Consider the following 27499-nt stretch of genomic DNA (forward strand, 5'->3'; position numbering starts at 1 on the left):
AAAATAATACAAGGGGGAGAAATGAATGACAGTAGAGGGGGTAGAGAGAGAAGAGGGGAGGGGAAGGGAGGGGGGATAGCAGAGGATAGGAAAGGCAGCAGAATACAACAGACACTAGTATGAAAATATGTAAATCAATGGATGTGTAACTGATGTGATTCTGCAATCTGTATACAGGGTAAAAATGGGAGTTCATAACCCACTTGAATCAAAGTGTGAAATATGATATATCAAGAACTATGTAATGTTTTGAACAACCAACAATAAAAATTTTAAAAAAAGATAACAATATAAAAAAACTTCTAGAATTAATTAACGAACTCAGCAAAGTAACAGGATATAAAATCAATATGAATAAATTTATTGCATTTCTTTACATCAGTGATGAATCCTCTGAAAGAGAAATTAAGAAAACTACCCCATGCATGATAAACTTAAAAAGAATACTTGGGAATCAACTTAACAAAAGAGGTGAAAGACCTCTACAATGAAAACTACAGAACACTAAAGAAACAAATTGAAGAACACCTTAGAAATGAAAAGATCTCCCATGCTCTTGGATAGGCAAAATTAATATTGTCAAAATGGCCATACTACCCAAAGCGCTATACAGTTTCAATGTGATTCCAATTAAAATCCCAATGTCATTCCTTATAGAAACAGAAAAAGTAATCATAAAATTCATTTGGAAAAATAACAGACCCAGAATAGCCAAAGCAATCCTTAGCAAGAAAAGTGAAGCAAGAAGCATTATAATACCAAACCTTAAACTATACTACAAAACTACATTAACAAAAATAGCATAGTATTGGCACCAAAATAGACAAGTAGATCAATGGTATAGAATAGAAGACACAGAGATGAACCCACATAAATACTAATAAAAGGTGCCAAAAACATACAGTGGAGAAAAGATAGACTTTTCAACAAATGGTGCTGGGAGAACTGGGAATCCATATGCAGTAAAATGAAAATAAACCCCTATCTCTCACTATGGACAAAACTCAACTCAAAGTGGATCAAGGACCTAAGAAAAAGTCTAGAGACCCTGCGCCTAATAGAGGAAAAAGTAGGTCCAAATCTTCATCATGTCAGATTAGGCACAAATTTCCTTAACAAGACTCCTAAAGTGCAAGAAATAAAATCAAGTATATTACTTTTTGCTCTTATCTGGAGATTGAAGGAAAAATTCATTTCCAACCTTTTCCAGGTTGTTAGCAGAATCCTGTTATTTGTGCAGGGCCAAGGTTCCTGTTTTCTTGTTGGCTATTTGTAGTGAGTCACCCCCAGCTTGTAAAGATCACACTCAAATCTTTCTTCCTACATGATCAGAAAAGCAGCAGCAAGCCAAATTCCTTTTGTAATTCAAGTGTAATTCTTATGTTCTGTTCTATCAATGCCAGTAAAACCCTGTGTTTTAACATCTCACATGCATAGGTTAGAACCATTCAGTTATTCTACTTTAAGTTCAACTGATTAATAAGTAGCTTCAAAACTTCATTTTGTCTTCATCAAAATATAATTATGGGAGAAACACCTGGAAGTAAAGGTCATGTGGATCACCTTGGAATTCTGCCTAGCCCATGTGAAAGATGATCAAATATCAATTACACAAAAATTCACAGAGCTTTCACAAGTTTGAGTAAACATCCTAATGAGTAAACTGAAGAAAACTCATGGTAGTTCTTTTTTTCTTCCTTTTTAGTCTATTGATGTGATTTCTAATATTAAATTATCCTTGTGTTTTTGGAATAAACATTGTTGATATGGTGTTATTCTTTCTTACATATCACTGAATCTGATTTTCTAATGTTATTCAAGATTTTTACATCTATGTGCATGAGAAGTTTTTTTCTTGAAATGTTCTTATCAGGTTTTGATATCCACAGTCTGCTGAGCTCTCAAAATGAAAAAATAAATAAACAACTTTGAAAGTATTTTCTTTTGTTCTCTGGAAAATTTATGCATGAGTATATGATGGTGCTATATCTTCCTTATCCATACAGAATAATTTACTATTAAAGTTATTGAGGCCTTATGTCTCCTTGTAGATTTGATTTCAAAGACAGATTCAATTTCTTTAATATATATCCAGTATAATTCAGCATTTTCCTTTCTTCTTTTGTCAACTTGAAAATTGTGTTCCTTCAAAAATTTGTCCAATTCACATAAAAATTATTAAATTATTGGCTATAAAGTTGTTCATTATATTACCTTTACTATATGTAAAACTTGCAATAATATCATTTTTTTCTTTTCTTTTCTTCTTTTTGGTGGGGGGATACTAGGGATTGAACTCAGGGGCACTCAACTACTGAGCCACATCTCCAGCCCAACCCTATTTCATATTTTATTTAGTGACAGGTCTCACAGAGTTTCTTAGAGCCTCACTGTTGCTGAGGCTGCCTTCAAATTCTAGTTCCTCTTGTTTCAGCCTTCCAAGCCACTGGCATTACATGCATGCACCACCATGCCCAACCCTTTTTTTTCTTGGTAATATGTATTTTATTATTTATTCTTTATTTTGGTAATATGTATTTTTTTCTTTACTTCTCAATTTCTTGCCCTTTGATAAAAACTAATTCCAGTTTTATTGATTTTTATGTACATTTTCTAATGCTCAATGCATATTTGTATTCTATTTTACGAATTTCTTATAGCATTTTTCTTATAAGCTTTTTATAATTATACCTGAGCATTATTTCTGTTTTTTTCTCTTCACAAGACAGATATTTAATCAATAATATGCTCCTTTTTTTCATATACACATTTAGTGCTGCTGGGCAGTAAATATGATTATTTTGTCATTTGCTTTCATGTATTTTGTGGTAGAAATGCTAGACATTGTTCAATTCCCATTCTCCCTTTTAGCTTTAGTAATAGAAGTCAAATTTCAAAATGTGACAAAATAGCCAGACAAAAGACCGTATTTCTAGCAACCCTTGCTGCCAATGTACCTAGATGACTAAATTCTGGCAAAGAAAATGTAGGAAAAAAGAAATATAGTATTCCTACTAAGGCTTATTATAGTTGCTGTTTTAGTAAAGTGACAAGTTCTTTCTGAGTTTTCCAAATGCAAAATGATTTGAACTGGGCGGCCATTTTGGACCACAAGAGTGTTTGGGATAGAACACAAAACATAGAAAGATAAAGTAGGAAATTAAAGGAAGCTTGGGTTCCTATGTTTGTGCAGTCACAGGCCTAGACTTCTTGAAGTATGGACTCTTCTGTTGTAAAAAGAAAACTTTAGCCTGGCTTAAACCACAGGCTGGGGAATCTCTGTTACATAAAACCAAATCAAATAAATAACTAAAACAAAGAAACATATTGTTTCTTCTTCTAGAAAGAAATTTTATCACATTCACCAAAGGTTTCAGGAAGTTATAATAGTGATAATTTTAAGTTTCCTTGTTCCTAATCTAAATATAATCGTATATTGTTTTCTTCCTGTATTCTGATGCATGTACAAACATATTTAGTCATATTTACTTGGAAATACAGTCTAAAATATCTTCAGCATTATAACTAATAAACTCTGAACTGTGCTAAAGTATTCTTTATTAAATTCCAATGTTCAAAGAACTCCTATTTTAATATTACTTATTAAAAGAAATTCACTACTATATCATTCAGATAAACATAATTAGCAATTTTTCTTGGAAAATGAGATGAAATCTATCTTCCTGCCATTTACATCCACTATCACTGATTTTTTTAACCTACATACACTATCACTAATTTTTTCTTTGTTTAATATACAAGAAGTAGTCAATTATTTGAATTATACTATTTAACTTTCTTGATTCTTAAATAGCTATTTACCTAACCATTCATCTCATAATATGACTATAGAATAATTCATTATGGAAGATTATCCTTTGGAAATCGAAATATGAATCAATTGGGGAAATCCATTAATATTATAAGGCACTCTGGTGTTAGCAACTATGCAGGAGGAAATTGATGGAAGCATTTAGGTATCTGAAGAGTAAAAATAAAACAAAAAAAGTTAGACACTACTTGGAAAGCTTGTAGAGTTAATTTAAGGACAAAAACTAAATAGTAAATGCAAATCTTGGTGGGGGGAGTTACATATTTCAACAGTATGTAAATGGATTCTCCAGTAAGGGTCTGGAGCAGTGGGACAGTGAACCCCCAAAACTAAGCAGCCAAAGCTGTACCCTAGGTCGAATTTCATAACTATGGAGATGGTCCTGAAGACAGAATCCAAATTGAGCAGGAGCAGCTGCAGCAGTAGTAGCAGAGAAAGAGACAGAGAGAGAGTCCACATTAAAAAGGGGGATAGTAAGGAAGAGAGCCATAGAAATTGGAAAGCAAATCATGATATTTTTAATATTATTCAAAAACAACAAAGAAGCAGTGTTAGAACCAAAAGTAAAAAATCTTCTTAAAGTTCAGAAAAACTAATTTCTCATAACAAGAGCAATATAATAGTATTTCTATGTAATCAAGTATAGTTGTTATAATACAGAAAAAAGAAAATAATAACATCACTATAGACATGAAAGAAAGAAAGTGAAGCCTATCTTAAAAAAAAAACTATGACCTATTATTTCAAAATGAAGTAAAAGCAAGAAAATCATATAAAACTTACAAAAGCAACATAAGCTAGAATTTAAAAGAAATAGAAAAATAGAAATAGTGATAGGACAGAAAAAGAATCAATACTTTAAAACCCCATTTTAGAAAGAATGAATTAGAAGAAGCATAATTACAAATAAAAATGAAATAAAATGCTCTAGAAAAATGGATTATTAAAATATGAAATATATTTAAATTAAAATGAAACAAAATCATTAAATAACTAATATCATTTTGCTAAATAAAACAAATAACTATTCAACAGAGAATGTAAATTACATATCTCCATTCTAATGACAAAAAAAATAACCTAACAAATCTCGAGTTTTATTAAATGTGTATTGATAGTAGTAAACATACAATAATTCTAAATCTATTTTGTATTATGGAGTTAACATGTGAAAATACAGATAATGTTGATAATCCTGATTCTCATAGTAGAAAGAAAGTATAATGTTGAAGGAAAGCAGTTAAGAACCCTCTGTGTTGAATTAGTATTTAAGGAATCAATATGAAATCATAATGTACAAAATAATCAATTTAGATTCCGTTTGCTGAAATGGCCCAGGAACCATGACACCCCAAGAGCAATTAACACATGAACTCCCATATGAGTTTCCAAATATCAGTCCCCACTAAAAAGACCAGAGCTCTCTGGAAATAGTTAATTTCAGGGCTTCAGAAAGTAAAAGGAGCCCAGAAATGGAATTCAAGAAATAAAACCCAATATTTACAGACTTAACATACACAATTTCATCTCCTTGTAACTAACAACAAATGACCAACACGAAATAGTTGCTGACAATCAATAAATATCTTAAACTCTCCACCAAGTTTAAATCCTTAATGTTTTACTTATCAACAGAAAATACAAGACAAACTCAAAAACTCTGTGGACTAAATGATATAAAGTGGATTAACATAATTCTTTACATAAATGGTACCTGTAATAAATGTTTTTTTCCCCATTTTCCATGTTATATTTCTTTCACAGCTCATCAACCAACCAATAATTTCTCTATGACCTCAACATAATTGCCAACTATGTTTAGGAGGCTGCCAATTTGATCATAGTATTTTATTCTAAGAATGAAAACGTACTCCCCGTAGTATATCCTATCATCCGTATTAAAAACACTTCCATTCTAAAATGTAGTAGCATTAATCATAATGTTAAGTTTAGTCTGTATACAATATTTCAAGTAGTTTAAGCAAAAATTTTCAAGCAAGATTAAAAAATGTTTTGAGTGTGGAAAGGCATTTCTCAAGGCTAGAAATAGTTATAAGAAGACTAATCACTTGGGATCTATACTCAGAGGAGCCTCTCAGGGCAGCATTTTGTGTCCCCAGTTCTGGATTTCACTTTCCCGTAGATGAATTAAGAAATACTTTTCTGATTACAGCTCCCATACTCTTTTCATTTATTGATGTATTAATCAACTCCACAAACATTTTTGAGCACTCAACATGTGTCAAGTACTGTTACATGCTACAGATAAGGAAAACAAGTAGAAATGGAGTCTCTGCACCTCACAGAGCTTACATTATATCTGGTGATGTAGATAATTACATAGACAACTGCAGCATGTATGGTAAGTGTTTGTGATAACAAAACTGTGTGATGCCACTTGTAGGATTTTAATTAGGTGAATAAAATGATCGGACATCTATTTTTGAAAGATCACTCTATGCATGCTGTGGAAAATATAATTGAAAGGGAGCAAGAAATCTAAGGAACTTATCCCTCAGAGTCAAATAATGCAGACAACACGAAATACAGCAACAATAATGATGATTTAAAAAAAAAACCAGCAGCTAATGAGAATGTAATATCCACCTTTTTTAGGTTCTATATGCATTATATTCATGATCTCCATTCCCACAAGCAAACAAAGAAATAAGTACTATTAGCCCCTGCTCTTTACAATTTGACAGATGAGGAAATTTATGCTCACAGTAGTTAAGTAATGTGCTCTTAATAGAACAAAACTTTAAAGAAAGAAAGCATTTCCAACCAGTCTGTCTTGAACCACTGTGATGTATTATTATTACTGATTTCTCTCCCCACAAAACTCATTCAAACTACTCATACATGCAAAGTTTTCAGAGATTGTTTCCATGAAGAAAGATTTTTATCTCACTCACATTACTGAGTATCAGAAGGTGCCTTGATTATAAGAGAGAAAACTCAATCCTGGGGAATAAACTAAAGCCAATTTCACTGAATTAGATGTTTATTTCATTTAAAGTACATACTAAATTTAAATAGAACATACGAGACTGAAATAATATTTAAATAAAGATGCACCTGTCAGCAACCACCTGATCCTTTTCCATATCCTTTATTCCAATGTTTTCACATATTCCCATTTTCTGAACACATTCTTCCTTATAATTTGACCTTGGTTTGAAAAGTATATGGAATCACTCCTCAGAACTTTCAGACACTGTATTACTGTCAACTTTGCTACCTGTCCCTATACCTGTCTCTCTTTATCAGGACTATCAACAAGTATGATTTAACACATGTAGGCTGAGAAAGGAAGACATTCTACCTTACTACAGAATGCTGAATCTCATTTTGGTGAAACTTCCTAATCTTGCGTTCTCAGGAAACATTCACTGTTCTAATCTGTACCTATTTTAATTCTACTTATATACAAATTGCATTTCCATCTTCTGAATATTGTCATTACACAACTGAAAATAAGCTATATGAAAATGTTCATTTATTTTTCACAAGTTTGATATTTGGAAATTACACATATATTGATGACACAGTATCCTACTTTACTTCTCCAAGTACAATGTGAAAAGGTTCTAGCAAGAAAGATTTTCCTTTATTTGCAAAGATCAGTTCCAGAGAGGAAAGAACAACTAATTAAGGATAAAACAGATTGATGTATTAGCAGATATCTCAGCAAAATTATCTTTAGATTTATACAAAACTTAAAATCCTCATACATATTTTAATGTTTATATTTTTATTATATTACATTATGTAGTTCATGATTTCTATTTCTATTATATCTCATTACATTACAGAATATCAATGTGGTTTTGATTTATACTTTTAAGTATAAACTTTGAACACTATCAGAATTATTCAAACAATGCTTATAAAAAAGTATTGATTAGTTACTTTATAGTTTATTTAAACAAAAAATAATGTATCAAAACTTGATAATTATAAATACTCTAATACATCAATACAAAGTCTGTTATTTTCTTTAACTTAGGTCAAATGGTGTATAAATATCATTTTAAGGAGAGAGAATACAAAAATGTGAATTATTAGAGAATTTTTATGACAAATTTTTGAATTATTTGAATATTCAAATGGGAAAGAAAATAAAACATACCTTAATTTTTTTCTAATTAAAAAGCCACGTATCCATCTTTGAACAATCAAAACTGGTGAATTATGAGCCAGAATTTTATTAATACTTGAAATAACATATTTAATATTATTAAGCTCATCCTCATAGGTGGTTCCCTGTATAAAGAAAAGAATTCAATAATTTTATCTTTCATAAAACTTTTTCCAGAAGGTATTTTATACTTGGTAATCTAGTGATATAAATAAACCCATAAAATATTCATAGGTATCTTATAGGCATAATATTTAAAAAGTAATTTTTAAACACAATGGAGTTTTATTCAACCATAAAGAAAAATAAAATTATGGCATTTGCAGAAAAATAAATGGAACTAGAGACCATCAATAAGTCAAACTCAGAAGCTTAAGGTCCTGTGTATTTTCTCTCATATGTGGAAACTAGAGAGGAAAAGGGAAGATAACATTGGGAGTGGATCTCCTAAAAATGAAAGAGAGATCAGTAGAGGAAAGGGATTAAGGGGCAAGAGGTAGGGAGGGAGGAGGGAAATGCTGGAGTGTGATATGGGTCAAATTATATTGTTATATTGTGTGCATGTACGAATACATAACAATAAATCCCATCAATATGTACAAATACAAAGCACCAAAAAATAATAAAAAATTCATATTTTTATTTAAAAATTATCAAAAATTAGAAGCATCAAATAATTTCAGTGCTGTGTACAGCATGCAAGATTCTTGATAAGTTTCTTCATTCAAGATGTTTCTTTCAATGTGCTAACACAGGTAAAAGTTTGACTATAGTCACCTTGTTTTCTGAAAAATAGTGTTATAAGCTGTGTCCAATGAAACTCTTAGTTTGTGAATCACCATAAAGAAAACTAATTTATAGCAGTTAAAATTTTTGTTATACTTAACTAGGATGTTAGATGCTTTTTTTTGGAACATAGCACACTCCTTTGAGAAAGATATCCTATATAACTTGTAAAATTTTGTCCTAATTACTTATACATGATAGTAGAATGCATTTTGACATACTGTACACAAATGAAGCACAACTTCTCATTCCTATGGATGTACATTTTTCAGAGTCACACCAATAGTGTAATCATACATGTATACAGGGTAATAATGTTACTCTCATTCCACCATTCTTCCCATCCCTGAGCTCCTCCCCTCCCCTCACTCCTCTGTGCACAATCCAAAGTTCCTTCATTCTTCCCTACCACAACTTCCAATATGGATCAGAATCCAATAATTGAGAAAACATTCAGCCTTCATTTTTTGGGGGATTGGCTTATTTCACTTAGCATGGTATCCTCTAGTTCCTTCCATTTTCCTGCAAAAGTCATAATTTCATCCTTCTTTAACCTGAGTAATATCCAGTATGTAAATGTACCACATTTTATCCATTCATCTCTTGAAGGATATCTAGATTGGTTCCATAGTTGAGCTATTGTGAATTGAGCTGCTATAAACATTGTTGTGGCTGGTCCACTGTAGCATGCTAATTTTAAGTCATTTGGATATATGCCAAGGATTGGGATAACTAGCTCAAATGTTGGTTCCATTCCAAGTCTTCTGAGGAATCTCCATACTGCTTTCCATGGTGTTTACACAATTTGCAGTCTCACCAGAAATGTATAAGTGAACCTTTTTACCCACATGCTCACCAACACTTATTGTTGCTTGTAACCTTGATATTTCCCACCCTGACTAGAGTGAGATGAAATCTTAGAGTAGTTTCAATTTGCATTTCTCTAATTGCTAGATATGAAAATGTTGAACAATCAATTGTATTTCTTCTTCTATGAAGTGTCTGTTCAGTTCCTTAGTCCATTTATTAATTGAGATACTTGTTTCTCTTGGTGTTAAGTTTTTGAGTTCTTTATATATCCTGGAGATTAGTGCACTATCTGAGGTGCAGGTGCAAAAATTTTTCTCCCATTCTGTAGGCTCTCTCTTCTGTTGGGGTTTTTAGCTTCTTCTATCCACTCCGTCCCACAGAGAGGCTTAGGAGAGCATGCCACAACCCGGATGGATCAAGAAAGGTGAGGGTTGGCCAGCCACCCACCCAGCCCTCCCCACTGGAGGACAATCAGACCCGGAGACCAGTCAATGCAGGATCTCATTTATTGAGGAAACACACACAACATACATAAGGAGTAAAAGCCAAAAACATGGAAAAGCCAGAAACAATAAACATAAAGGTCAAATCAGCAGAAGGAATCCACATGTATACCCATACCATAGTTTCTAATGAAGATCACGAGCTGTGCACGAGCACGGAATTGAAGTAAGCCAATCAGGGAGGTTTCAAAACAACTTCAGTGTCCTCCTACTGGCATTTAGCTAGGCGCCATCTTAGTTTTCAGCCCCACCCTCTTCATGTTATTGTTTCCTTTGTTCTTAGTAAACTTTTTAGTTTGAAACATACCATTTATTGATTCTTACTTTTACCTCTTGCATGTTAGAAGTCTTGTAAAGGAAGTTAATTCCTAAGCCAACATGGTAAGGATTTAAGCCTACTTTCTCTTCCGTTAGGCACAAGGTCTCTGGTCTAATTCCTAGGTTCTTGATCCACTTTGAGTTGAGTTTTGTACAGGAAAAGATATAGAATTCATTTTGCTACATTTGGTTGAATATGCTATCTTTTCTCTAATTTATTTTTTTGGTGTCTTTGTCTAGTAAGAGATAACTGTATGTATGTGGGTTGTCTCTGTGTCTTATATTTTGTACCATTGGTCTACATGTCTATTTGGTGCCAATACCATGCCTTTTTTGTTACCATTGCTCTCTAGTATAGTTTAATATCTGGTACTGTGTTGCCTCCTGCTTTACTCCTCTTGCTAAGGATTGTTTTGACTATTCTGGGTCTCATATTTTTCCAAATGAATTTCATGATTGCTTTTACTATTTCTATGAAGAATTCATTGGGATTTCAATAGAAATTGCACTAAATCTGCATAAAACTTTTGGTAGTATGGCCATTTTGACAATATTAATTCTTCCTATCCAAGAGCATGGGAGGTCTTTCCATCTTGTAAGGTCTTCTTCAATTTCTTTCTTTAGTGTATTGTAGTTTTCATTGCAGAGGTCTATTACCTCACTTGTTGAGGGTATTGTGAATGGAGTAATATTCCTAATTTCTCTTTCAGGGGATTCATCAGTGATGTATAGAAATGCATTTGATTTGAAGGTATTGATTTCATATCCTGCTAATTTGCTTAATTCATTTATGAGTTCTAGAAGTTTTCTGGTAGAATATTTTTGAGTCTTCTAAGTATAGAATCATATCATCAGCAAATAGTGCTAATCTGAGTTCTTCTTTTTCTATCCATACCCCTTTAATTTTTTTTGGTCTGTATAATTGCTCTGGCTACTATTTAAAGAAGTATGTTAAATAGAAGTGGTGAAAGAGGGCATCCCTATCTTGTTCCAATTTTTAGAGGGAATGCTTCCAACCTGTCTCTATTTAGAATGATGCTGGCCTGGGGCTTAGCATAGATAGCTTTTACAATGTTGAGATATGTTCCTGTTATCCCTAGTTTTTCTAGTGTTTTGAACATGAAGGGGTGGTATTTTGTCAAATACTTTTCCTGCATCTATTGAGATGATGATATGATTCTTGTCTTTAAGTATGTAGATGTGATGTCTTACACTTATTTCCGTAAGTTGAACTATCCTTGCATCCCTGAAATGAACCCCACTTGATTATGATGCACTATGCTTTTACTATGTTTTCATGTGCAATTTGCCAGAATTTTATTAAGAATTTTTGCATCTATGTTCATCAGGAATATCAGTCTGAAGTTTTCATTCCTTGCTACGTCTTTTTCTGGTTTTGGTAGCAGGGTGAGGATGATACTAGCTTCATAGAATGAGTTTGAAAGGGTTCCCTCTTCTCTATTTCCTGGAATAATTTGAAGACATTGGGTGTTAATTCTTCTTTGAAGGTCAGGTAAAACTCAGCTGAGAATCCATCTGAGCCGGGGCTTTTCTTAGTTAGTAGGGTTTTGACAGTGTCTTCTATTTTATTGCTTGAAATTGATCTGTTTAATTTGTGTATGTCTTGCTGATTCAGTTTAGGTAGGCAATATGTCACTAGAAATTTGTCAATATCTTTGAGATTTTCTATCTTATTTGAGTATAAATTTTCTAAATAGTTTCTAATTATCTTCTGTATTTCAGTAATGTCCATCATAACATTTCATTTTCATCGTGAATTTTAGTAATTTTTATCTCTTTCTCTTTGTTACTGAAGCTAAGGTCTTATTAATTTTATTTATTTTTTCAAAGAACTTTCAATTTATCAATTTTTTGAATTGTTTCTATTTCATTGATTTTAGCTCTGATTTTAATTATTTCCTGTCTTCCACTGCTTTTGGTTGATTTGTTATTTTTTATAGGGCATTGAGATGTAATGTTAGGATACTTATTTGTTAACTTTTTATTGTTTTAATAAATGAGCTCAATGCAATTAAGTTTCCTCTTAGAACTGCCTTCCCCATAGTGTCCCAGAGATTTTGATATTTTGTATTAGTGTTGTCATTTACCTCTAATTATTTTTTTTTATTTCCTTCCTGATTTCTTCTGCTACCCACTGTCATTGAATAGTGTATTATTTTATCTCCAGGTGTTAGAGTAGCTTCTATTTTTATTTTAACGTTGATTTCTAGTTTTATTCCATTAATGTCTGAGAGGATGCAAGGGTTTTTTTTTTTTTTTTTTTTTTTGTATTTGCTAAGAGTTGCTTTGTGGCATAACATATGGTCTGTTACAGATAAAAATCCATTTGCTGCCAAAAGAAAGTGTATTCAGTCATTGATGAATAACTCTAAATTATTGATTTTATTATTTAGTTCTATAGTTTCTTTGTTTAGTTTTTGTTTGGAAAATCTATCCAGTAGTGAGAGAGGTGTGTTAAAGCCACCCAGTATTATTGTGTTGTGGTCCATTTGATTCATAAAATTGAGAAAGGTTTGTTGGAGATGTATATTGATGTTCCATTTTGGGGGGCATAAATATTTATGATTTCTATGTCTTGAAAATGTATAATTCCTTTAAGCAGTATGAAATAGTCTTCTTTGTCCCTTCTGATTAACTTTGGCTTGATGTCTCTTTGTTTGATATGAGTATAGAAACCCCTGCTTGTTTATGAAATCCATGTGAATGATGGTTTTCCCCATCTTTTCAGCTTTGATCTATGGATGTCTTTGCCTATGACCTGAGTCTCTTGGAGGCAGTATATTGTTGGGTCTTATTTTTAAATCCAATCTGCCAGTCTACGTCTTTTGATTGATGAGTTTAGGTCATTAACATGCAGAGTTATTATTGAGATATGGGTATTTTCCCTGGTAATTTTGGTTTATTTTTTTAACCTGACTTAGTTTATCCTTTGATAGACCTTTCCTTTAGTGTAGTTCTTCACTTTGCTGATTATCTCTTTTTTTTCTTTTCCTCCTCAAGAAATATTTTGTTGAGAACATTTTGCAGTACAAGCTTTCTAGTTGTTAATTCTTTTAACTTTTGTTTACCATGGAAGCTTTTTATTTAATATTCAAATCTGAAACTTAATTTTGCTGGATAAAAAATACTCAGTTTGCATCCATTTTCTTTCAGAGCTTTATATGTTATTGAGAACCTCCTGGCATTGAGGGTCTGGGTTGAGAAATCAGCTGAAATCCAAATTGATTTCCTCATATGTAATTTGCTTTTTTTTTTTCCCATCACAGCCTTTAAAATTCTATCCTTATTCTGTATGTTAGTCATTCTCATTATAATGTGCCTTGATGGCAATCTGCTGTAATTTGGGGTCTTGTAATTGTAATCTCTTGTAGTTGATTTTCCATTTAATTCTTTAGATTTGGGGAATTTTCTAATATTATGTAATTGCAAAGACTGTGCATTCCTCTGGTTTGTATCTCCACACATTCACCTATTCCAATGAATCTTAAATTTGGTATTTTCATGTTATCCCATATTTTTTGGAAGTTCTGTGCATGGTTTCTTGTCATCTTCTCTGTACAGTCAACTTTATTTTCAAGAGTATATATTTTCTCTTCATCACCTGAGGTTCTGTCTTCTAAGTGGTGTAGTTTGTTGGTAATACTTTCCATTGAATTTTTAATTTGGTTTAGTTTCCTTCATTTTGAGGATTTCTGGTTGATTCATTTTATAATATCTGCCTCATTATTGAAGTGATATTTCACTTTCTGTATTTTCTCTCTGATACCAACTTTATATTGAAGATTAGTCTAATCATGTACCTTCTAAACTCCTTATCTGACATTTATTCTACTGTGTTGTCTATGGATTCTATTTTCAGAACATCTAGGTTTGTTTGAGGTGCTTTGTTCCCATGTTTTTTCACATTGTTTGTGTATTTTCCCATCTAGTAGTATAAATCTGAGGCAGTACAGTTTCTACCCTGTACTTTTATAGTGTCCTTGCAGGGTTCCAATACATCTCCTTTAAGGGGAGAACAATATTAACACCACCCAATGCAAACAATACAGAACCTTAAACCAAATAGCTCCTGTTTGCAATTTTGTCACAATAAACAGAAATAATGTGTTCAATTATTGTCTACAATATAAAGAGTAAGTTTGCTAAATGGGTTTACCATTTCAAATGATGGACAATGAGGAAACTGAAGTATTGTAAGATGTGATGTTTATGAGGGAGGAGGAGAAAAGATAGAGGTAAAAATTTATAATAAGAGCAAAGGAGGAATTAATAGAGGTTGACTTTTATACGAGAGAAGTGAAAAACATAATCCAGATAGACAAATAGGTAAGAAAAAATATATATAAATAAAAATATAAGAATATACAATGAAACTGTAACAAACTATTCAGACATCCCATTCCTCAACATATTGATGCATGAACAATATTTGGATTCAAAGATGGTATAGATGTGAGAGAGAGGCAAAAGAGAAAAGGAAAGTCTCAATGGAAAACTGAATAATTGCTCCTGTTGGCTTTCAAATATTTTCTCAACTTCCTTTTTCTGCTGATAGGTAGGGTGGTCTGTAATTCGATGGTAGCTCCAGTCCCATGGGTGCTGGACCAGTTGGCTGGGTGAGCCAATAGCAAGATGACCTGATACCCTCTTCCAGTCTTCCCACTTATTACAGCCGGCTCCTTCCATCCCCATGCAATTCACAACACACTTAGCTAGAGACAGCCTAGTTTTCTCCAGTTTCTCCAACCTGTGTTCCCCCCAGGGAAGACGCCCCTCAGTCTCCAGCTTTCCACAGGCTTATCAGGTCCAAATTGGCCCAAACAGACCTAGCTGCAATCTGAAAGACCTGGGCTTCATATTCCCCAGGCTCTTCCTTGCTGTAGCCCCAGGCTCTCAATGCCATTTCAACTTGCACAGAGACCACCATGGATGTGCTCACAGAAGGGAGACGCCCTGCAAAGGGGCAGCCAGATAACGGCCACCAGCACACTCAGCAGGAAGACCTCAGGTACAACCAGACCTGCAAGTACCCTGATAATATATATCCAGGTCCTGGCAGGTATCCCCAGATGGAGGCAAATTTGCCCCAATGGTGGTGGCTGCAAACCTGCAGACCCCTTGTCCCTGGACTCCCAGACCCTGTCTGATGTCCCAAGATGGCAATGGCCACATGTAACCAAATCCGATGGAACACTGACAATGGATTTCCAGGCAATAGTGGGCAACAGGAGATCCGCTGGTGGTCTGCGAGCTAATGAGAAATTAGCAGGTAGACAACAGGTGGCAGGTGATGGGTAGGTGAAAGGATGGTGATGGACAGGCAAGAGCTGGGCAAATGGGCAAATGATGGCTGATAGGTGGTGGTCAGCAAGCGATCTGCACTCATGACAGGCAATATGCTGGCAGATGGTGGGTGATACAATGTCCTATATCACTTTTAAGGAAGATATTTCCTACAAGTATTTAGATTTGGGATTACATGCTCACTGTATCTCACTGATCACTTGATTGGTTAGTAATGAAGTCACTTTGTATTTTCAGTATAGAATAACTCATTTAAAAGATGGCATTTATATTTGTCTTGTTTTAAATCACCTATCATGAAGATTACAGACCATATAATGTTTAAAATATACATTTTCTCCTCATGTACATCCAATTGTCTATGGGCTGCTTGAAAAAAAAAATCACAAATTATAGATTGGTGTTACTTCAGATTTATTCTAGCAAATATTCATTACTGATTAGCAAGTTATTTACTTGACCTTGGCTTGCTTCAATTTCCAACAGTAGTAAAATCCTCCTAAATAATATCCAAATTAATTCCTATTTCCTATTTTCTCCAATGATAATATGAATATGCATTATTGCTAGAGTAAATATTCCAAAGTGCAAATCTAATCATTTGACATCTAAGCTTAATATATTTCTTTGACAACTGTGGAAGATCAATTCCAAATTTCTTAATTTTGTAGCAAAGGGCCTTCAGGACCTAATCTTTTACCTCTCATCTCCCTTTGCCTTATATATAATAACTTCTACTCTTGTAATATCTAACTACTTACACCACTGTAAATCATTTGTTGATAAAACTTCAATGATTTTTTACACATTCCATTCCACTTTCTTGAATTACTCTCTCAACAGTTTGTCTTAATATCTTAGTTTTTTTTTTTTGGAGACTCAATTTCTTCCTCTAAGAAGTTATTATTGGTATTGATCTGTAAATGACATCCTTCTACAATATTATCCTGTGCAATAACTCATCTCTCACACTTGACACTGTTGAATTTTCACTGAATCCTATAATCCTGGAAAACAGTGAAAGCTAAGTCCTATAATCATGGAAAACAGTGAAAGCTAAGAGATTTCCTCATCCCTTTATTTCAGTTTAGTGCAAAGAGGCACTCTTCCTCTTATAACTGATTTGAATAATACCCATGGATTCCCCCCTTCTCTACCTATGTAAGGTCTGACACAAATCTTCCAAACTCTCATTCTTTACCTTTTAATGATTAGGTGAACTATTTTGTCTCCACTGATCTATTGGAATAAAATACTTATGTGCCAAATATTGGTTACGATTCTTCCCCTCCCTAGGCCTGTGAATTTTGGTCCTCCTTCAGCCCAAGCCAATATACTGTATCTGCTTATACCCATCTTGATTATGGACTAGAATCAGAGTCAAATATTCTCTGATCTTACTCTCAGATCAAATCATTTCCCTTTATCTCAATTCCTTTCACCAAACTCTTTCCAGCCTTGCTTACTCCTCCCTTTTAAAGAAAAAAAAAAAACTTTTGGCTAACCCTTAAGTCCTTTGCAGATCTTGCAGTAACAGAATTCTACTACAGTAATCTCCCTCTGCCTTTAGCAAAAGTCCCTGTCCCTTACTTCTCCTCACCAAGTTCTGCTTTGTTTGTTTAACTTGACAAGTTTATGCCATAAATCAATTATTGGTCTATCTTTACCACATAACCTCAGCAAGTTCAACAAATTTTTATTCTATGTATCTAGGACTAAGTTAGTTTTTGTTTTATAATTGGTATTTGGTCATAAGTTGATTATTAAATCACTAAGTAATCAGCATTATTGATCTTCAATCTAGATTTGGCAATCAATTCTTATAACTCAATTCTTTTATTGAGTTGCAATTACGTCACATTTTTAATGTTTCTACCTTTTTAATTTTTAGTTATCCATCTGTATTGCTTCTTACTTTTTCCTCAAGCGATTTAAACAGTGTTAGAACTTAGATGCTCTTTTATTTTTTTATCTCTATTTGCTAATATTTTTCAAATGATCACTTTCCAAACTACATCTTACTGCCTCATATTTGCATATTAGCCACAATCATAATTTTCTATCAGAAATTATCTCTTAAATTACAGACCTACAAAATAAATTTCTACTTCCATTTCTCTACCTGCCTATCAAGGCTGAAATAATTATTTTCCTTATTTAAATCAATATAATATTAACTATGTAGTCATTAAAATTATTCATCTTACAACTGTTGTTAAACCCACACTCCTCTTTCTCTACCTTTCTATCCAACAAATTACTTAATTCCTAAGCCCACACTCCTCTTTCTCTACCTTTCTATCCAACAAATTACTTAATTCTATCAGATTAATATCTCTTCAATCAGTCTTCTGTACTCCATATACCCTGTACCAATTTATTAAATCATTCCTTATAAGGTAGGCCCAAAGTGTTGTAATAGACTACTTACTAAAACCCCATGTTATGGTTTGGATGTGAGGTGTCCCCCAAATCTCATGTGCAAGACAATGCAAGAAATTTCAGAGAAAAAAATGATTTGGTTATAAGAGCCTTAACCCAAATAGTGAATTAATCCCATGATAGAGAGTAACTGAATTGTGACTGAAGTGGTAGGGTGTGGGTAGAGAAGGTGGCTTTGGGTTATATATTTGTACCTGGCAAGTGGGGACCTCTCTCTCTGTCTCTGCTTTATGATCACCACAAAGCTGCCTCCCTATCCACACTCTTCTGACATGATGTCCTGCTTTACCTTGAGCCCTGAGGAATGGAGCCAACTGTCTATGGACTGAGACCTCTGAAACTGTGTGCTCTCAAACTTTTCCTTCTCTGCAATTGGGCTGGTCTGGTCATTTAGTCACAGCAGCAAAAAATCTGACTAAAACACTATTTTAATCCTGTTTTTGTTTCCAATATTACTTGACATGCACAAGTTTGTCCTCTGAACTCCAAGAACAATAAACTACTTTTTGTCACTTGAATTTGTCAACCCTTTCAAATGCTTTCCATGCTGCTTCACTTGCTTAACAGACATGCCAATACTTCAATTTGCTTAGAGATTTCTTATATTCAAAAAACTACTCTGAAATATAAATACTTATGCTTTATTTTTCATTTTCTTTTTGATTAGAGATATAAACTTTGAAGATTTTTTTGCTAGTACTCAGGTCCATAATATTTTTTCATAATTTCTTTTAAATATTTCTTCACCTTTGCTTGCTTTAATTTTCTCCATTATGACTTCTATTTAATTTTAATTTATTCATTCATCCATTTATTTTGTAGTAGTAGGTATTAAACCAAGAGTGTTTTTCAACTAAACTACTTCCCCAATCCTTTATATTATTTTTTTGAGAAAGGGTCTCACAGAATTTCACAGTTTGATGTTGACCTCAAACTTCTAACCTTCTTATATTGAGTTCTTGTCAACCTCCTGCTTCAGTCTTCTGAGCTTCTTATATTAAGGTTTCTACTGAACTTGTCTACTACTCCAGTTTATGGCTGAGTTTATGCTCATTTCGGGGGTTCCCAACTGCTCTGTCACAGATGAGTCCTGTCACATACTAGTGTTTTTATGATTTATTGTAATTGTGCCTATAGTTGGGCCTGTCCATGAAATACACTCCATAATCCATAGCAATGGATCTTATCACTTGGCCCATTATTATTTGCCTCAAGTGTAATTTACAGTTTCCTCTAGTTCCTGGCATTTTACTATGTTTATCAGGAAAAATAGCTTAAGGTTGGACTGCCCTAATTTCTTCCTTTAATTTAATCCTCTTTTTAGTCCATTCTGCTATTAAACAAAATATCATAAACTTCCTAGCTAATAAGCAATAGAAAATATTCCTCACAGTTCTTGAGGCTGAGAAGTCCAAGATAAAGGCACTGACAGATTCAGTATCTGTCTGATGAAGGCTTACTTCCTGGTTTATAGATGATGTCCTCCCACTGTGTTTTCACATGGTAGAAGAAGGAAGTGATCTCTCCAAGACCTTTTGTATAAAAGTATTAATCTTACCTTCATGGTCTAATCATCTCTCAAGTTCCTATCTCCAAAAGCTACCACACTGGGAAGTTTCATTTTGAGGAGGGCTAAACATTTCAGAACATTGCAAGTCTCATCTTTATTATGTCTTCGAAAAAAATCTTACACTATATCTAGAAAGTACCTCTCAGAATTAATCTTTTAAAATATATATATATATATATATATATATATATATATATATATATATATAAATAATATCCTTGACTAGTATAGAGGTTATTCCCACAAATCTTCAAGTTTCTTTGTATTTGAGCTTATGGTGTTTATGTGTAGCTTAGGGAAAGGGGTGGTGACAGGTAAGTATATAAAAGTGCATAGTTGAGAAAGTGAAAGAAGTTAGGGGAAAGAACACAGGAGGAGATTTTGATGGCTAAGCTCAAGTAGTCCTGGTCAGATTCAATTCACATCAGCAAAGAACTATTAAGCTCACATTGTTTATAGCAGAGCCTTACTTGCCAATGACTCATAAATAATCCCTTCTCTTTAAAGAGATATGCAGAATAATCATCAGTTAGGGGCAGTGTTAATGCCTTCTAGGGAAAAAGTAAACTCCAGACAGTTTTCCAATGTCCTGAAACAATTATATTGTAAAATGCCAATTAAGATATCACTGTAAACTTGTACAAATGCCAAAAACCATTTGATATCTAAAGACAAGTGAAAGTATACTATTTCCAAGGAAAAGTATTGCATTTCCTCCACTATAGAAGTAATGGCACTATGTAAAATATGACTAGGTTAAATTCTAATTCTACCACTTGTCAGCTGTGCAATCTAGCATAAATAGCCCACCTATCCCTTATTTTCATCACCTGCAAAATGCAGATAAAACTGGTACCATCTCATTTGTTTGTTATGAAATAATATTTACAAAGCATTCACAATACTAGCTGGAACATTTCAAGCATCCAAACATGTTATTTATCAGCAGTTGCACAGAATTACTTAAAACTATACAGTATTTTAGATTTTTCAAAGGACTTCCATATAACTTACCATTTTTATATTCAAAAATTAACATAAAGGAAGGTATCTTGAAAACAATTTACAGAAACTAACATAAGATTATAAAATCAATAAATTAATTATAAAAACAATTAGTAAAAGACGGGTTAATGATAACAATGCAGCATCAGAAGGAAAAGAAAATGTTTTGTGGACCATTTTGGTTTTTTTTGTGTGTGTGTGGCAGTTTTAAGTTATTAGTTTTTAAAATCAGTACTTTTAATGGAAATAACTTGACCAAAAATCTGTCACAGAATTTTGAGACCCAATAAAACAAAAGTTTAATGAGAAACCTGTGTCCTTTTTGGTCAACATGAACTTATACAAATGTTAGGCAAGAGTTCCTCCATCTATTTGTGGTGTTGAGAATCTGTTAACTTTATAAGAATGATTAAGTTTTCTGGTTGGAAATTTAGTTAAGAAGGGAAACTGTGAGGGATCTTCAAGTACCTAGTGAGTATCTGGGAGGGGTATATTGATTACAACACTTGGTTAGGGTAGAAAAATAACTTTGTAATTTACTTTAGAGGACCAAATCCTGTAATATTAAAGGCTGTTACTTCTGAAAAAAAAAAAAAAGAACAATTAGTACTAAAGTTTTCAATTCAACAACAACAAAAAAAACTGTTGTAATTTTAGAAAACAATATGTTTAGCCAGGAATTATCAATAATCAATACAATAAGTGATAGTAATGATATATCTATACTCAAATAATTGCACGGAAATCAAACAGGGTGGTATGATTTCTACGTAAATATGGAGCATTAACCCATGTTTTGCAAATAATTTTTCTAATCTGTTTCTAGATGTTTCACTTCGTTCATAATTACTTCTTCAGAAGTTTTTAGTTTGATGTAATGCCATATATTCATTTATTTATTTGTTCATTGTTTTTGTTGCCTGATACACACTCACATACACACTCACAAAAAAAAATCCTCACTGCCAAAACCAATATCAAGGAGCTTTTCTTCTATGTTTACTTCTATGAGATTTATGGTTTTGGCTTAGGTTGTGATCCTTTGTCCATTTTCATTTGACTTTTATTTATGGCATAAGATAGAAGTCCAATTTCATTCCTGAATGTAGAAATTCAGTGTTCCTAACACTATTTATTGAAGAGAATATTCTTTCTCATTGTGTCATCTTGGATTCTTTGTTGAAAATTAGTTGACTTTATATTTGATAAATTATTTGACTCTATATATTTGGAATCTTTATTTTGGTCACTGGTCTGTATGGCTATTTTTATGCTAGTATCAAGCAATTTTGATTACTAAAGGTTTGTAATAAATTTTTAAATCAGAATGTATGATTCTTCCAAGTCTGTTTTCTTTCTCAAAATTACTCTATTTTGGGTCTTTTGTGGTTACGTATGAATTTTAGAGGTTTTTTTTTTTCCTGTTTCTGTGAATGCCATTGGTATTTTGATAGAATGCACAGGGATTATTGCCTTGAGTTGTTATATTTTAACAATATTAATTCTTCTGATCCATGACCATGACTTTTCATTTATTTGTGTCATTATCAATTTCTTTCATCATTATTTAGAGTTTTCAATATACAGATCACTTGCCTTTTTAGCTAAATTTATTACTAAGGAGACTAATTTTTGAAGCTAATATAAATGTGATTGTTTTATTGATTTATTTTTCATCCAGCTCATTCATTTTATGTGTATAGAAATGCCATACATTTTTGCATGTTAACTATGTATTATACAAATTTAAGTTTATTTATTAATTCTAACAGCTTTTTGGTAGAATATTTGGGGTTTTTCTTAATGCAAGATCATGTCATCTATAAACAGTGACAATTTGATTTCCTCCTTTACAATTGAGATATACTTTATTTCTTTCTCTTGCCTTATTACTCTGCCTAGGACTTCCAATATTATGTTGAATAAAATTAGTAAATGTGGGGATTCTTACCTTGTACCAAATGTTAGAGGAATAGCTTCCATTTTCTTCCAATTGATTATGATATTAGCTGTGTTTGTTTTTTCAGAAATGGCCTTTGTTATATGAACAAACTGTCCTTCTATAATGAAACTGTTGAATTTTATTAAGTATGGATGTTGAACTATTTTGAATGCTTTTCTGGGTCAACTGACATGATCATATGGTTCTTGTTTATTAGTCTTTTAATGTTATACTTATCAATGTGATGCATCACATTGATTGATTGGCATTTAATAATCCAACCTCAAATATCAGGGATAAATCCCACTTGATCCCTTTTTTTAAGAAATTTTTATTTTTTTAAATTTATTTATTTATTCTAATTTGTTATATATGACAGCAGAATGCATGTCAATTTATAGTACACATATAGAACACAATTTTTAATGTCTCTGGTTTTACACGAAGTAGTCACACCATTCATGTCTTCAAACATGTACTTAGGGTAATGTCCATCTCATTCCACAAGCTTTCCTACCCCTTTGCTCCCTCCCACACCCTCCTTCTCCTTTACCCTATCTAAAGTTCCTCCATTCCTCCCATGCTCTGCACCCCCATCCCAATTATGGATCAGCATCCTCATATCAGAGAAAACATTTGGAATTTTGGGGGGATTGGCTTACTTCACTTAACATAATATTCTCCAACTCCATCCATTTACCTGCAAACACCATGATTTTATTTTCTTTTAATGCTGAGTAATACTTCATTGTGTATATATACATTTTCTTTATCCATTCATCTACTGAAGGGCATCTAGGTTGGTTCTACAATTTAGCTATTGTGAATAGTGCTGCTATAAACATTGATATGGCTGCATCACTATTATTAGTTGTATAAGATAGTAGAATGTATTTTGACATATATGGAGTATAAATTTCTGTAGTTTGACATATATGGAGTATAATTTTCATACTTCTAGTTATACATGATATAGAATTACATTAGTCACATAATCATGAACGTGCATAGGATAGTAATGTTCAATTCATTCTACTGTCTTTCCTATTTCCATTCCCCCTCCCATCACTTCATTCCCATATGTATAATCCAAAGTACTTCTATTCTTCCCTATCCCCGCACCCTTATTTTGAATTAGCATCTACACATAACAGAAAACTTTCAGCCTTTTCTTAATCTGGTTGGCTTATTTCACTTAGCATGTCATTCTCCAGTTACATCAATTTGCCAGCAAACATTATAATATCATTTTTCTTTATGACTCAATAGTATTTCATTGTGTGTATATACCAGTTTCATTATTCATTCATCTATTGAAGGGCATGTAGGTTGGTTCCATAGTTTAGTTGGATAAACACTGAAGTGACTGTGTCACTGTAGTATGCTGATTTTAATTCTTTTGGGTATACACTGAGGAGTGGGATAACTGGCTCATATGGTGGTTCCATTCCAAACATTCTGAGGAATCTCCACACTGCTATCCATAATGTTTGCAGAAATTTGCAGTCCCACCAACAATGGATGAATGAAAGCTTTCCTCCCACATCCTCACCATCATTTATTGTTGCTTGTATTCTTGATAATTTCTATTCTGACTGTAGTGAGATGAAAGTTCAGTGTTGTTTTAATTTGCATTTCTCTAATTGCTAGAGATGTTGAATATTTTCTTGAGAATTTTTTGACCATTTGTATTTCTTGTTCTGTGAAGTGTTTGTTCAGATCCTTAGTCCATTTATTTCTGTGTGTGTGTGTGTGTGTGTTAAGTTTTTTGAGTTAATTATATATTTTGGAAATTAGTGCTCTATCTGAGGTTCACATGGCAAAAATTTTCTCCCATTCTCTAGGCTTTCTCTTCACATTATTGATTTTTTTTTCCTGTGAGTAAGCTTTTTAGTTTGAACCCATCCCATTTGTTGGTTCTTGATTTTATTTCTTGTGCATTTAGAGTCTTGTTAAGGAAGGTGGTTTCTAAGCCAACATGATATAAATTTAGGCCTATTTTTTCTTTTATTAGATGCAGGGTCTCTGGTCTAATGCCTATATTCTTAATCCACTGTGAGTTGAGTTTTATGGAGGAAGAGAGATAGGAGTTCAATTTCATTCCACTATATATGGATTTCCAGTTTCACCAGAACCATTTGGTGAAGAGGTTATCTTTTCTCCAATGTATATTTTAGGCCCCTTTGTCTTTGTCTTTAACAATTTTGAGTCCTAAGTATTGTATTTTTTGAGGCTATTGTGAATGGGTTAGTTTTCCTAATGTCTTTTTCAGTGAATTCATCAATCATGTATAGGAATGAAGCTGTTGTTAATTTTATATTCTTCTACCTTGCTGAATTCATTTATGATCTCCAAAAGTTTTCTGGTGAAATATCTTAGGTATTCTTAAAATAGAATCATGTCATCAGCAAGTGGGAATAGTTTGAGTTCATCTTTTCTTATTTGTATCCCTTTAATTTTTTTCTTCTAATTGCTCTGGTTAGAGTTTCAAAGATGATTTTGAATAAAAATGGTGAAAAGGGGCATCCCTGTCTTGCTCTTGTTTTTAGAGGGAATGCTTTCAATTTTTCTCCATTTAGAATGATGTTGGCCTGGAGCTTAACATAGATAGCTTTTACAATTTTAAGGTACATTCCTACTATCCCTAGTTTTTCTAGTGTTTTGAATATGGCAGGGTGCTATATTATGTTAAATGCTTTTTCTGCATTTATTGAGATGATCATATGATTCTTATCTTTAAGTCTATTGATGTGATAAATTACATATATTGATTTCCATATGTTGAAACAACCTTACATCCCTGGAATCAACCCCACTTTATCATGGTGCACTAACCTTTTAATATGTTTTTATATGCAATTTGCCAGAATTTTTTTTTAAAGAGTGAGTGGGGGGGGAGAGAATTTTTTAATATTTATTTTTTAGTTTTCGGCAGACACAACATCTTTGTTTGTATGTGGTGCTGAGGATCGAACACGGGCCACACACATGCCAGGCAAGCGTGCTACCGCTTGAGTCACATCCCCAGCCCATTTGCCAGAATTTTATTGAGAATTGTTGCATCTTTCTTCATCAGGGACACTGGTCAGAAGTTTTTCCTTGATGTGTCTTTTTCCGGTTTTGGTATCAGGGTGATACTTGCTTCATTTGGAAGGGTTCCCTCCTTTTCTATTTCATGGAATAATTTGAGGAGTATTGGTATTAATTCTTCTTTGAAGGTCTTGTAGAACTTGGCTGAGAATTCATCTGGTCCTGGGTTTTTCTTTGTTTTAGGCTTTTGATGTCATCTTCTATTGCATTGCTTAAAATTGATCTGTTTAAATTGCAACTGTCCTCCTATTTGGTTTGGGTAGGTCATATGTCTTTAGAAATTTGTCAATGTCTTTAAGATTTTCTATTTCACTGGAGTTAAATTTTCAAAATTTCATCAGTTTTTCAATAGTATCTGTCATATTTCCTATTTCATCATGAATTTTAGTAATTTGAATTTTCTCATTCTGTTCATTAGCATGGATAAGGGTTTATTTATTTTTTCAAAGAACTAACTTTTTGTTTTGTCAATTTTTTGAATTGTTTCTTTTGTTTCAACTTCATTTAAGCCCTGATTTTAATTATTTCCTGTCTTATATTGTTCTTAGTGTTGATTTGTTCTTCTTTCTCTAGAGCTTAGAGATCTAATGTCAGGCTATTTATTTAACTATTTTATATTCTTGTAATGAATAAGCTCAATACAACAAACTTTCTTCTTAGCTCTGACTTAACAGTGTCTCAAAGATTTCAATATGTTGTGTTGCTATTCTCATATACTTCTAAGTATTTTTTTCATTTCACCCCTGATTTCTTCTGCTATCTATTGGTCATTGAATAGTGTATTATTTATTCTCCAGGTGTTAGAGTAGCTTCTATTTTTTATTTTATTGTTGATTTCTAATTTCTTCCCATTATGATCTGATAGAATGCAAGGTATTACCTCTGTTTTCTGTTTGTTTTGTTTTTTTGTATTTGCTAAGAATTACTTTCTAGCATAAGTGTATTTTAGAGAAGGATCTGTGTGCTGATGAGAACAAAGTGTATTCAGTCATTGATGGGTAAAATACTCTATATGTGTCTGTTAAATTTAAATTATTGATTGTATTACTTACTTCTATACTTTCATTGCTTAGTTTTTGTTTGGAGTATCTATCCAGTGTTGTTAAATTTACTCGGTATTACTATGTTGTGGTCTCTTTGATTCATGAAATTGAGAAAGGTCTGTTTGATGTATATAAATATTCCATTGCTTGAGGCATAAACATTTACAACCGTTATGTCTTGAAAATATATAATTCCTTTAAGCAGTGTGAAATGGCCATCTTTGTCCCTTCTAATTAACTTTGGTTTGATGTCCATTTTATCTGAGTATAGAACACCCTACTTGTATACAAGATCCATCTGAATGGTGTTTTTTCCCATCCTTTCTCCTTCAGTCTATGGATGTCTTTGCCTATGAGGTAAGTCTAATGGCAACATCATATGGTTGGGTTTTATTTTTAATCCAATCTGCCAGTCTATATATTTTGATTTATGAGTTTAGGCTGTTTACCTTCCATGTTATTACTGAGAAATGATTTGTATTCCCTGTAATTTTGGTTTATTTCTAGTTTTTAGTTTGAATTATTTTCTCATTTTATTGACTATTTCTTTGGTGTATTTCCTCCCTTTGCTGGATTTCACTTTTTTTTTTCTCACACTTCATCTTCATGGATTATTTTGCTGAGAATATTCTGTAATGCAGGCTTTACAGTTGTGAATTCTTTTCTTTTTTTTTTTTTTTTTTTTTTTTTTT

At 32.7% G+C, this 27499-nt stretch overlaps 1 protein-coding gene and 1 long non-coding RNA gene across 2 annotated transcripts in view; both read right to left on the bottom strand.

Annotated features, from left to right (window-relative positions):
• Positions 1-27499, bottom strand: part of Lrriq3 (leucine rich repeats and IQ motif containing 3) — a 177490-nt gene that overhangs the window by 125773 nt on the left and 24218 nt on the right. Inside the window, exon 4 of the mRNA XM_015490411.2 lies at positions 7965-8098. Coding sequence (XP_015345897.1) covers positions 7965-8098 — 134 coding nt within the window. The remainder of the gene's footprint in view (positions 1-7964; positions 8099-27499) is intronic.
• On the bottom strand, positions 17076-23264 carry LOC125619994. The gene is made up of 2 exons (XR_007351571.1): positions 18010-23264; positions 17076-17956 (listed from the first exon to the last, which is right to left on the bottom strand). It is a non-coding gene; the product is annotated as an uncharacterized LOC125619994 (long non-coding RNA).

The sequence above is a fragment of the Marmota marmota genome, unplaced genomic scaffold (genome assembly GCF_001458135.2).
Source record: "Marmota marmota marmota unplaced genomic scaffold, marMar, whole genome shotgun sequence".
Taxonomy (NCBI): Eukaryota; Metazoa; Chordata; class Mammalia; order Rodentia; family Sciuridae; genus Marmota; species Marmota marmota.